A 14,432-nucleotide genomic window follows, 5' to 3' on the forward strand; every position below is an offset into this window, starting at 1 on the left:
AGACATTTCTTAACAACATTTTGATCAGAGCTATGTAAAAAGGGGGACAAAATGATATGACTGGTTCAGATTATTTATCAGGCTAAAACTTATCACTGCTTCTGTCTAGGAACCAAAATAGAAAAAGAAAAAAAAAAAAGAGCAAATGACACTTATACAAACAAGCAAGGAAAGAAACATACTTAAATAAGCACCTATATAAGCTAAGCGGGGGGGGGGAGGGGGGGCATCTATAATGAAAGAAAAACAAATAGGTCTCATGCAATGAAGAGATTTCACAGGAATTCTAGAAGAAGCATCCATTCTCGCCAAAAAAATGATAAATGTATACCCCTGTTTTCTTGAGGATATGTACATCTATGGCATACTGAAGCCCAGTTACTACTTAGTGAATGCAGAATGCTACAGTGCAAACAGTAATGTAGTATCCAGGATTCTTAGGTGGTTAGGATATACACCATCAGGAGAACAGTTCACGTCTTAGTGGTGGATCATCTTGGATAGGAAGGTAGAGAGACAAAGAAAAACAAGTAAAAGAAAGAAGAAACGGAAATTAGGGCTCTAAGGAAGCCAACCTGAAGAAGAAATAGGGCTTAGAATGACTATCAGTCCCACTGTTAGGTGAGGATTACCAAAACTTAAGCGAGAGCTTTATGCCTTTTCATACATTTGTAAAAATGCTCTCTGCTACTCAGCACCCGTTCTTTAAGTGTTTTCTTTAAATGGAGGTGGACGTGCCATGAACAATAAAACAAAGTAGTTAGTATATCACAGATAGCTACGGTGGACCTGCCACATGGTTCTACTCTTAAAAGAGAGAAAATAAGGCCCGCGTACTGCAAAAATAAATAAATAAAAATAAAAGAGAGAAAATAGCAGTGTCAAATCACAAAGAAAAGATCTCATAATCCCTTGAGCCATTATTAACATCTAGTCAATGAATCTAACAAATATAAAGGCTTATTTCCTTATGGCTAAAATACCTGAAGGTTAGAGGCTTGCTACCTGAGAGACTTCCTAAGTAAAAAGGCATCACTTGATGGGGTCTTTGAAGGCTCCCCATCTACCTCATGCAGACATTCTTCTCACTAAAAGATAGATGGTGGCAATCCTGCTGATCTTCTAGGGTTCAAATTAAGTCAGAAATCATTCTATCACTTATACCCATGAGCTTCCAGGTCTTCATGTGGTCCTTTGCCTCCGACTATTCTAGAAACATCATGTTAAGAAGAAACATCACTGTCCAAGTCACATTGTTCACTTTATCTACCACGCCCCACCCCATTCCACGATGGACATAATTCCACTACGCGTTGAAGCTTGCCCAACCAAAACCTTCCAGAACCTGCAGCCCATATCATTGCTCTAAGTCTAGGAACACACTGCAAACTATCCAGTCTGTAATCATCTTCCACTTTGCTCTCTAATTTCTCAGAAGCCTTATTTCAACTATCTTGGAAGTTCCTTAAAAAGCAAGAGCATGTGTGACATCTTTTCTATATAGGTTTTAACACCAGCTGTATAATAGGAACTCCATTAATAATCAATTAACTGCTTAATGAGAATAATGAAGAATACACTGATTCAGAATCCAGTACCACAGATTGATACTGTGTGTACCAATGAACAAGGAATAAGTATAATTACCAATACTGCTCATTGATACTGTGGGTACCAATGAACAAGTATAATTATCAATACTGCTCATTGATACTGTGGGTACCAATGAACAAGTATAATTATCAATACTGCTCATTGATACTGTGGGTACCAATGAACAAGGAATAAGTATAATTACCAATACTGCTCATTCTTAACTAAACACCCAGGTATTCTAGAAAAATAAGGTAAGAAAGACACTGAAGTATGTTAGCTTTCCCAGAGCCACAATAACCAGGAATTTCCTGGTTAAATAATAATTGGTGGTTAAATAATAATTTTTCTTTTCTCCCAAGAAAGGAAATATTACATCCCAATACCTTCCCTCCCACAAACCACTGTCTAATTACTACGGGTTTCTTGGTTTCGGAACTGCAGAATTCTTTTGACACATTAAGATAGCAAATAGGCAAGTGCTGTAATTTTACCACGGGGGCAAAAGGACACCAGAAAGGACAAGCTGTGTCACACCAGGAGTCCACCAGAGCGGCACACCAAGGGACAATTCCATGATGACAGCTGTGACTGCTTCACCACCTTTATCTCCGCCATGTCCCCAGACACACAACCCGATCAGATCCTTGACAGCCCAACCTTTCAACTAGCCTGGGCTCCAGGAAGCAGAACAGGAGCTTCAGAAACTATCAAAAGTTGGAATTAAGACCGCCTCGAGAGAGTTCCCTGATGGCCTAGTGCCTAGGATTCCGGGCTTTCACTGCCGTGGCCCGAGTTCAATCCCTGGTCGGGGAACTGAGATCCTGCAAGCCGCTCAGCGTGGCCAAAAAAAAAAGACCTCCACAACATTTCTTAATAAACCACCATTACCTAAGTACAAAACAGTACATACCAGGCACTGCCCTTGGTGCTAAAGATACGGGGAGGATAAGACAGCTGAAGTGCCAGCACTCTCCACTCTCTGGATCATTTCATAACGCTTGGTAAACAGGTTGGCCAGGTCCGAAATATTAATAGGTATACCAGTTGGGTAAGTGGGTAGTAAGAGAAACCTAATTTCTCTCTCTCTCCCTCTTTCTCACACACACACACACACACACACACACACACACACACACAGTACTGCTATTATAAATCTGTTTTGCTCCCCTCTGTGATGGTAAGCAATTAAAAGTGAGCCTGCATGTCCTCTCTGTAAACCCATAGGATATTTATGGATGCCATTCATCTCACTGACTCTCAAATGCCTTTGGTAACAAGAAGTGCACACTTGACCAGTCTGTCCAGGCACACCCACACAGACAGCCGCAGGCACCCCGTCCTTCCCAGGAAGGACAACACGTACATATGGTAATGAATTTTTTTTTAACCTCTGCAAAATGTAAATAAGAGCAAACTGGGACTGAAAGTTTTAAGCAACTACTTCTGGGTGGAATTCCATCTTAGAAAAAAACTCTCCCCCGCTCCCCAAATAAGTGGTAATTCTTCATTCCTTCATAGTCGGAATCACAATGCGCTTCCCCTGCTTTCTGCTGACTATTCTCGTGGCGCCCAGGCACACGCATAGTAGGGATGCACATTTAGGGTTCCTTTTCACAGAAGCAGTGGTTGGATTACAGCAAGGATTTTACAGAACATTTTTTTTTTTTTTTTTTTTTTGCTGTACGTGGGCCTCTCACTGAGCTCAGAGGGTAATAACTAGACGTATTATTCCTGGAATACAAGCACTCCTGAGACTTTGATTATAATGTCCACAGCTGAAGGCACTATTTCACTATTGAGATTACTACTTTCCAGATGAAAAAAGTCCTGATCTGTGGAATAACGCCTTCAGCTACATACACTGTAATCACACTCAGCAGTTCTTGCATCCCAAGAGCAATACAGGTTACCAATAGTTGGTATGGTAAGCTGATTTAGGGAATGGAAGGAAGAAGTTATAGGAGAAAGCACAGATAACCCTAATTTCATATATGCTTTACCTGGGGGCTTTGCTGTAAGAGTTTGACATGTCTAAAAGCCATATCAACTTCACTAAAAATAAAAACTACATTAAAAAAGAGTAATTATTTTTCACCTGACAAACCAGCAAACTTGGTTTTTGGGTCGGGGGGGTGGCGGTTTGGAATACTGACTGCTGGCCAGAGTGTAGTGAGATGTGATTTCTCAGTATATGAGAGCACAAATTTGTACAGTATTCCTAGAAACAATTCAGCAAGAGTATGGAAAACCTATGTAATGCTCATATCCTTTGTCACAGTAATCCCCTCTGAGAATCTACCGTCAAAAACCAGTCAGAGGTGAACACAGACTTATTAAAAGCCTGCTCATTCCTATTATTTTCAATAGGAAAAACTTCGAAATAACCTAGAAGGGGAAATAGTGTAATAAATTGTGAGAAATCCATACATTGGAGTATTATGCAGCCTTTAAATTGAGCTATGATGGCCAAGGAAAAAAGCTAATTCACAGTTGTATCCTACAACTTTTGTTATGCAATTTATCCAAGGACATTCAAATTGTTCCTACATCAATATTTAACACTCACTCACTCAGAGTTAACTAATTGGACTTCGGCACAGGTTTTTGTTTTTGAGCTATAAGGCTAATGAAGTATTGATATAATATTAAATGACTGCAAATAAAGTCTGCACCCTAAATAAATGCTGACATTATGTCGGTACATTCTGCATGAATTAAAAAGGGAAAATGCACTTTTGCATACATTTAGTGAATTTTCCCTTACTCTTCATCATGCACTTTTGCAAATGGAAAAGATGAATATTCATCAAGGCTCTCTGAATATATTAGTTTAAATAGTTTGGTTTTAATATTTATAGTACATCATGAAACATGATTTTTCCATTACAAGAAATGGATACAATGTCAAAAAAGGGCCACTGACGAAACATAAAATTATACCACTTAATTTAATATTAAAAATTGAAAAACAGTATCTGAAAGCACTTCCCCCCTTCAAAATAGTTAACTGCTCTAGAAAAATAACTTTCAGTTCGTTGGGTTGGTGAATTTAGAGTGAAAGTGAGAAAGAAACTACAAGGTGGTCCACCATCATGCAAAAAACTAAGGACAAAAAGGTTAAACTTCTACTCAAATCAAAGATCTGATTTCCTCCCTTCTGAGAATACCACTCCAGCTAAGCCTAGCTGACAACCCCCAAGAAACAATTTTTCTACCAACCCCAGGAACACCGATGTCAGCACTTCTTGAGTCACTGGCACTGTGCAAAGTAGTGCACAAGAGTTTGTTCATTTATTCCTCACAATAAACTTATGAGGTGGCTACAACCATTAGCCCCACTTCACAGATGAACAAACTGAGGCTCACACAGCTAATAAGTGGTAGAAACTGGAGGTGATCTTTTAAACACTCTGCTTTTCCCCCCTCATTCTCATTGTCCAACTGCATAATTACAGTTTAACTCCTGAACACAGTTTCCAAAGTTAACTACGCTTCGGCTTGAAAAACATCTTCTTGATTAGGCTAAATAATAAAAACCTAAAAGATGAAATACGGATTAAAAACAAAAAGATAAACAAGAGTCTGCTCTAGGGCACTTAAAAGGTACGGAAAGGAAATATATTCATTACACATTCAACAAGCCTTTACTGAGCACCTACTACCTGCCAAGCACTGTTCTAGCTCCCAGGGAAATAGCTGGAAAAACAGAAAAAAAAAATCTCTGCTCTCAAGAATTTTTCATCAGAATAATAGGAGATATATAACAAGCAAATTATGCGGTGTATTGGAAGGAGACAAAGTTATCGAGAAAAGTGGGTGAGATGGGGTGTGTGGCATGCAGTGCGGGAAAGACTTTCAAACAGGATGGTCAAAGAAGCCCTCAATAAGAAAGAATGTGACAGGCATGCTGACAAAAATCAAAACAAATGAGGCTCATGATTCAAATCAAACAGAAAACTGGAGAAAAATACTGGAAACGAATTTTCACTGTGCTTCTGCCATCCATCTATTACTCCAAAGTACAAAAGAAGTGAATATTTCTTATGATGGCCACATATACCATTTCTAAACTTTAATCATCAAGGCTTACAACCTTATTTTCCTGTGGAAAAATAAGTTACCCCTGGTCCTGTTTTGCCTCCTGAAATTTCCATCTTTCTTGCCAGAAAGCAGCATCTATATAAATCCCCTGCTTTTGACGACTATGACTTCTTTGATAAACTACCCATGTGTGCGGGGAGGGACAGAAAGATGGAGGAAGCAAATGGGGAAATGAGTTTTCCCCTCTTCAGATGAATGTATACACAGTATACATCTGACACTTCATCAGCACCCCCCGCTGGTGCCCCAGCAGGCGGACACTGGCTGAGCATGTATTCTGCCAGCTACCAGGCTACTTAGGATGAATTGGCAATGTGCCATTTATCAGAAATGCCCAGTGTGTCTGGGAGACAGAATACAACTACATTTGCCATTGCCAAGGAAAACAAGATCCTTCCTCCTAGGAATTAATCTCCTCCTTGAGAAGGTAGTTAGCATTACTTTGAAGCTCGCCTATGGCATTCAAATCACAATAGGTCACGCATTTTCTGAAATTCATACCTCCCCAACCACAGGCCTTCATGTATATCTTCCTAACACATGACTACCACTCAGGTGGACGGTCTATACTTTTCTGACATGTTCTGTTGCTGTGCTGAATGTAAAACTGTGCTATGAAGTGTAATCTTGTCCTTTGGACATAAACCACCTTGATTCTGATTTTACCAATTTTTCCACACTTGAACACATACTTCCCTCTTCAAATAATCAACAAAATACTTAAACCAGTGTGGCTGCATGACTGCTTACAAGCAGGTTAAGGAAATTTCCTTGAAGGTGGACACTGATAATCTCTTTTTTTTTTTTTGCGGTACGCGGGCCTCTCACTGTTCTGGCCTCTCCCGTGGTGGAGCACAGGCTCCGGACGCGCAGGCTCAGCGGCCATGGCTCACGGGCCCAGCCGTTCTGCCGCATGTGGGATCTTCCCGGACCAGGACACGAACCCGTGTCCCCTGCACCGGCAGGCGGACTCTCAACCACTGCGCCACCAGGGAAGCCCGACACTGATAATTTCTTCAGAATTTTGTCACTGTATTTTTTGAGCAGCTGATATGGAACTAAACGGGATTCGGCCCACTACATGGACTTTGAGGCTAATCATGATTGTAAGATGCACACTGGAGAGCAAAACCAAAAAGGCTTTAGATGGATGGTCTTATTAGATGGTCCATTACAGCATACAGAATCACATCATCACTCTCGCCTTGCAAGTAAAGCAACCTGTCACTCTTCACTAATGATTATCCATTCCGTCAACATTATTTACTGAATGCCTCCTACATATAAGGTGTGGTGTTAGGAACAGCGAGGAGTAGAAAGTTAGATCAGACAGGAATTCTGCCCTCAAGGAGCTTGCAGTCTAGCAGGGGGATATTAGGCATAAACACAAAGAACTAAAACAAAGGCGGACCTTTGATAAATGCTAAGAAGAGTCAGGAGGAAGGTCAACTTACAGCTCTAAGATGGGGGCAACAAGGATGAGGATAGTGACCAGGAGAGAAGATTAGAGTGAAGCATGTTCTACCATACAATGCACCTCCAGAAACATCACACTTATTTAGAAGACAAGAAAAAGGCGGGGGGTGGGGGGTGGGAAGAAAAAGAAAAAGTTCTACTAGATGTACATTAACACCCCTTCAGCACCATTCTCCGTCAAATCTGTTAGTTGTAATCGGCAGGGATAATTTAGATGTAATCCAATCCAAGAAACATAGATTAACTCGAATGGTTCTGCAAAGGATACCCAAAGCAGGGAAAGTCATGAAAGTGTACTGAGTGACATATTGAAATAAGTGATATGGCAGAGAAACCTGAGCAGATTGCTGCCGAACAATGAGGAAATGAAGACTGTGCTCTGTCTGGCAGCTCTCCTACGGCTTCTGCTGCGCATATTACGACAGAAGGTTGGGGACAGAAGACATGGTCAGACAGCCCGCAAATAAGTTTTCTTTAGACTGCAATTAGGAAGTAAGGAAACCTCTGAAGAAAAGATACGATGAGGGTTACACTTTAAACCTTCACTGTCTAGTAGTAAACGGTTAGTCACAGTCTGGTTTCTGTGCCCAAGCTTACCCATAACATGTTAATAACAGAAGTACTAATATTGCTAACATTTGAGACTGGTTAGGTGCCAGGTACTATTTTAAGTTTGCTCTCTACGGTATTTTAGCATTTTCTCTAGTTTTTCTCCTAAACGCTATAAAAACTCACACGGCAAATAAGGTGGTAAGTTAAGTGACTCTTTGATGTCACTGGACCGATTTTAGGGGGTACTCTCATGTTTTCTATTAGTAGTCCTTATTTTTGTATCACATTCCCAAATATCTTAGGTCACCTGACATGTGTTTTATCAATGAATCAATCAGTTTCTACAACTGAGCACATAACTACCAGTATTAGGTACATTACTTTGTAACAATGTTGTTTTAATTAGAATGATTTACCTGGCAATAAACATACAGGATTACTATTTACGTGTTAAGAATAACATTGCAGTGGCCCCCAAAGCACTTCTGTTTAAAAAAAAAAAAAAAATCACTGATTGTGAGGAATTTTCCTCTTTCCTTAAAAAGTAGATGTTTACAGTAAAATAAGCTTTTAATAAAATTTTCCAAGAAGAAAAAGTAACTTTGAACTTGAGGATGGGATGGAGGAAAATGCTAAAATGCATCACTTTAACTGTACCTTTAAAAATAAGTCCCAAAATTTTCATGGGAAAGAAAAGATAAATTTTAGTTTAAAGATCATAGTCAATTTTGAAGGCATAAAATATCCTCAAAGAAACTTTTTTAGGGATAATTACTCAGTATCAGAATCTTTATAATTCTGAAACTAGAAACAGGGAATTCCAAGGTTGAATTCCAGAGACTGGAATAGGTCTTTTCATCTTGCAGTTTGCAGATGAGCTGATAAAATCTGAGAAACTAAGCAACTGCTCAAGTTTATACAGCACTTAATGAAAAAAGCAGGATTAGAGGTTAGACCTAAATCAAATCTCTCTATATTATTGAATGATTCCCAAATATCCCACATAATTTACTACCAATGCATAAAATTATAAGGCACCATAATGCACTGACATATATTATTTGTATCATCATCAGTAAAAGACATTTAAAAATCTATTCCATTACCATACAACCCTACCACCGATGCAAAAGTAACCTCTATAGGGGCTTCCCTGGTGGAGCAGTGGTTAAGAATCCGCCTGCCAATGCAGGGGACACAGGTTTGATCCCTGGTCTGGGAAGATCCCACATGCTGCAGAGCAACTAAGCCCGTGCACCACAACTACTGAGCCCGCACTCTAGAGCCCGTGAGCCACAACTACTGAGCCCGCATTCCACAACTACTGAAGGCTGCGTGCCTAGAGCCTGTGCTCTGCAACGAGAGAAGCCACTGCAATGAGAAGCCCGCGCACTGCAACAAAGAGTAGCCCCGGCTCGCCGCAACTATAGAAAGTCTGCATGCAGCAACGAAGACCCAACGCACCAAAAATAAATTAAATAAATAAATTTATTTAAAAAAACAAAAAAGTAACCTGTATAGACTTCTAGGCTCTGCCAAAGGTTAAAGCTGAAAAGTAATGGGCCCACTGGAAAACAAAATTCTAGTAAACATCATGGTTAAAAATAAAAGTCTACGTTACTTCTTTTAAAAAAAGGAATGTAGGAGTCCATGCTGCTAATAAATGCACAAATATTTATGCCATGTGCCAACCTGTAGATGTGGAGAGAGTGCTAGAGATAGAATAATGACCATTTTCAATGATTCTAGAAAAGAAGGACCCAGGCAATAATCACCAATAAATATGAAATCTAAAGGAGATTTTTGATGAGGAGAAACATGTTTGCATGGCCTCAAAGTATCTCCCCCACCCCCAAAGGCTTATCGATTTAAGAGAAAAGTTCTAACTACAGTGGAGAAACTGGCCAACCCCTTGACTGGGTGAAAAAAATTCGCATCATAATGAGGGGCAGATGGACATACATCATGCACCTGCCCATGGCATGACCTGAAGGGACACGACATCACCAATGTCACATTCTGGCCTGGAATGCAAAACCCGCAGCCCACCATGAGAAAACATTAGACATACCAGACGCTGTAATATGAGAAATATTCCATTAAAAAATGAGGTGGCAGTGTTGCATAGTCTTCAAAAATGACGATGTCATAAAAGGCAAAGAAACGCTGTGGAGTGGTTCCAGAGTAGAGGATAATTAAATGGCATCCATGACCCTAGACTGGATCCTCTACTGGAGGAGGAAAAATACTATAAGGGACATTATTGGGCCAAATGATAAAAATAAAATACAGATGGCAGAGTAGATAAAAGACTTCTTTCATGCATAAATTTAATGAAGTTGATAACTGTGATAACAAAAGGCCATGATATAGATAACCTACGCTCAAAGAGTTCAAAAAAATTACATGTGTGTATACATGTGTGTGTATACATATACATATATATATATACACACACACACACACACACACACACACACACACACACACACACACAGAAAGCAAACAGTACAGCAAATAGGGCAGGAGGTTAATACTTGAACCCAGGCAAAGGATCAACTGGAGTTGTATGTATTTGTCTTATTCTTGCAAATTCCTATAAGTTTGAAATTATTTTGAAATAAGAAGTTAAAAAAAAAAAGCTTAGAAACATTTTCATTTCTTTTGAGGGAAAAGGTGAGACAGCATTAAGTTTACAGAAATATTCCAACTTAGGTTGGGGGGACTTGGAAAAAATTACCAAGCTGAAAGCAAGGAATTTCACGTTGCCAAATCTGTGCTTAACGTTAATGGTAGCTTTAACTTCCTATCTAGAACAATAAACTCAGAACAGTCCCTAGGTTGGTGGTGAGATGGAGCAAACCCAACCCACCGCAGACAGAGTCCGAGGACACTCACCAGGCTGGCCGTGAGCAAGGGCGCCGACTGGCCCAGGACCTGGCTGCGCATGCGCACGAGGTTGGACGTCTCTGCAGAGGTTGCCCAGGCCTGCCCCGCCGCCGGGTTTGGAAGGAGGTACCTCCCTGTTGGAGTTAAAGAGAAGACAGTATGAGTAGCAGGCAGAATGGCAGTGCTTCCCTAGAAATGGCATCCTTCTTCTATACCACTTCTGCCATACGTTGCACTTACACTGATATATAGCAACCGGAAGCAAATTGTTTTAATTAAGTTGGGAGATCTAGTTGCAAGTTCTGACCCCTATTTTCCACATAAACCCAGGTAAACCTCTTCACCTCCAGCATCTGTAGCTTCTTGTTACTGTGCTGAGGATATATATAAGTATGCAAAGCATTCTTACCATCGTAGATATAAACATGTGCATTTACAAATGTACTTTTAAAATATCTAATACGGAAAGTGATCTAGCAATCAACTAGAAAAGTGTCTACAAAGATCATGACCAACAGAAGGAAGAGCTGTAAGTCTTTCAAGTTGAAATGGGGCTGGTGCCCCTTTCTCCCAGCTTCTCTCTCTGAAGAACTGGTGTATATCCAACCATGTCCACAGGACATGTGATGGTACCCATTTGCATAAATCAGGACATTAATGTTAGTGTAGGTTCACTGAGCAATTTCCATCAACCTTGAACTCTCATATATACGTGTATATCTTTAAAAGTCAAACAGCTGAACCAACTCACACTGTATTACTTCTTTAGTACATGGATTAGACTAGTTATCCACACATAAGCCTTTAAGTTAGGAGGGACATGAATATTCACACAGTAATGAAGCTCAGTAAAAGCAGAGACCATGTTTGATTTTTATCTGTAGCACAATGACTGGTCATAGTAGGTGCTCATTAAATATTTGTTGAATGATGAAAGAACAAATGGGTACGTCTCTCCCCAAAAACACGTGAAGACAATGAAAAGACGGCAGGCCACCCGTAGAATCGGAATCTCATCTACGGGCTGCACGTGTGGGGACTCCGGCTTTGTACCTCCCGGAATCGTGAGGGACTGCAGCACGTGTGGCTGGTGGCCCTGGAGCAGAAGTAACATTCGTGCCCTGGATTCTCCCCAGTTCCTTGTAAAAGAACCCCCCTCTCTTTCCTCAGGCATGCACTTAACAAGCACCCACTGGTTAACAACTGCTGAAATACATTAACTAGTGTGAAAATTCATATTTTATGGCAAGACAGGAAAAACATAAACATAAAAAGTTTTCTCTGCCCTTTGGCCTCCTCTGCCCCCTCTACTGTGCACTGTATATCTGCATTACGCATCAACCAAACCTCTCCATCAGCAGGAATACCTGCTCAACCATAAAGAGCAACATTCTCCTAGCACCAACAAGACAACTCCTTAAAAGATAACATTCCTTCTGAATCTTGTAAGGGGCTGCAATGACCCATGATCCACTACTCACCTTGTCCTTGCTGATCTGGATTATGCAAACTATCTATATCATTTAATGGACAGACCTCTGTCTCTAGAAATCTACATAACTGTGCTTTGACCTCTAATGGGTAGAACAGTTCTCAGAGCTTTCTGAGAGGCTGTTCCTGGGTTATAGTCCTTAATTTGGCTTGAATAAAGTTTTCCATTTCTTTCTTAGATCAACTGATTAATTTTTTCATTGACACTAGTTTGCTATTAGTCCACAGGCTAACTGGCAGTACAGGAGCTAGGGTCAGCTCCCATCAACTGTCCACGTTAAGAGGTCTAATGCTGGGACTTCCCTGGTGGCACAGTGGTTAAGACTCCATGCTCCCAGTGCAGGGGGCCCAGGTTCCATCCCTGGTCAGGGAACTAGATCTCACGTGCAACTAAGAGTTCGCATGCCACAACTAAGGAGCCTGAGTACCGCAACTAAGGAGCCCACAAGCTGCAACTAAGACCTGGCACAACCAAATAAATACTATTTTTAAAAAAAAGAGGTCTAACACTCTAAGTGCTTTCAAAAATTTGTATTTTATTTTGCCAAAATTGTCCTTTTACTCTCTTATTATATAGTAAAAGCACAGACTCTAGAGAAAACTAGATCTACTTTTGAGATCTTGACCTGTAGCTCAGTGCTATGGGGAACGAAGTGAGTCAACCTCTCTTGGCCTTGGTTTTTCCATCTCTTAAATGGAGACCATACGATTGACTATGTCAAGTTGTTGAGGAGATTAGCGGGTTTTTTAAGTGAAGCACTCAGTACATGTTAGCTATTTAGCCATAACAGCAGTAAAAATGACAAGTATCTTTTTTTTTTGCTTGGTTTTGGTTTCTCTTCACTCTCAAGTAGTAAATGTAAATATATATATATTTAAAGATCACCTATAATCATACCAGGGAAAACTACTATCAACATTTCAGTAATTTTTCTGCCAGACTTTCTTTCTGTAACCTGTATTTTCTTGCAAAAATGGGATCATACTTACTTTTGTCACCTGCCCACCACAACCCCACATAATAGATTGTGATATTTTCCTAGCAAATAAATACAGCAAATACCAATTAATTGAAGCATAAATGCTATCACTGAAAATTCAAATATAATGACCCTCTGTGGTTCCAGTCACCATCTTGAACCACTCATATATATTTTTATGTGCAGGATGTATTAGATTTAAAGTCTAGAATTTTAAAAATTCTTTTCTTTGCCTTATTTTGAAACATTAATTAAAAGCTGGACTAACAGGTGTTTTGGTAAATCGGCCCCCTTTAGACCCCAAAGTAGGACATTAATAAAGAAGGACAGGAAAACCACAGACTGCATTTAGGAATGCCAACATCAGTAGTACATGAATAAATGATTTCTTTAACATAGAAATAACTCCCACTATTTGAAAAACATTACTTGTTAAAAATATACCAAACTCCAGTCATCAGAATCAATAGGGTTTTCCCCACCTCCACCCCGGTCCCTCCTGTGTCTTTCCCTATATTTTATATTTTATATATTTTTTGGTTCATGTTTCAGAAAAGGCCTGATAGGAGGTATAGAAGCTACATGATGTCAAGATTTACATGATGGAATGAATCTACTCTGGCCTGACCAATGCTCTGCCCCAGATGCTTTGTTTTAAAGAAAACTTGGTGTAGAAACAAAAACACTAGAATTTAATATAATCATGGAAAAATTTGAAGGGCTAACATTTTAATTCATTAAAGAATTCTGAAAAAAAAAAGAATTCTGTAAGTCACTTTTTTTATTCTTTTAGTAGAAAATAATTATTAGACTATAACCCTATAATCCCCCAGAGCTGAAAAAATAGGTATTTATTTCTGTATCCCTAGGATGTGGCATAGTGCCTGTAACTTAGTAAGTGCTCAAAAAATGTTTGTTGACTGACATGCAGTTAAAGTACACTATTTGATTAATACCTGATCAAGTCTAAACAGGAACAATAAAACTGAACAGATGATTTTCTTAAATTTCATTTGTAGTATACTATAATAGCTAAAATACATCGAGGACTTACTATATGCCAGGCACTGCAGCATCTTAACCACGCTTTTGGGTGCTAAGTAATATTACCTCCACGTTAAAGTCCAGAGAGGTTACATAATTAGACAAGGGCACACAGCTAATAAGTGGGTAAAACCAGGATTCTTACTCTGAAACCCAGATCCCACCACAGGAAAATATTCATCACATATGCTTAGGTGAAAAAACAAGTTATAAGACAGGATAATTCTATATTTTAAAGTAAATAATATGTATTTTGCATACTATTTGAAAAATAATTTTTCAAATAAAAATTATTTTCAGAAA

General features: G+C 39.5%; 1 protein-coding gene across 4 annotated transcripts in view; it reads right to left on the reverse strand.

Annotated features, from left to right (window-relative positions):
* Positions 1-14,432, reverse strand: part of MAST4 (microtubule associated serine/threonine kinase family member 4) — a 569,289-nt gene that overhangs the window by 357,099 nt on the left and 197,758 nt on the right. For all 4 annotated transcript variants that reach the window (XM_060009396.1, XM_060009392.1, XM_060009393.1 and 1 more), the window contains exon 3: positions 10,624-10,748. In XM_060009396.1, coding sequence (XP_059865379.1) covers positions 10,624-10,748 — 125 coding nt within the window. The remainder of the gene's footprint in view (positions 1-10,623; positions 10,749-14,432) is intronic.

This window comes from Delphinus delphis, chromosome 3 (assembly GCF_949987515.2).
Source record: "Delphinus delphis chromosome 3, mDelDel1.2, whole genome shotgun sequence".
NCBI lineage: Eukaryota > Metazoa > Chordata > Mammalia > Artiodactyla > Delphinidae > Delphinus > Delphinus delphis.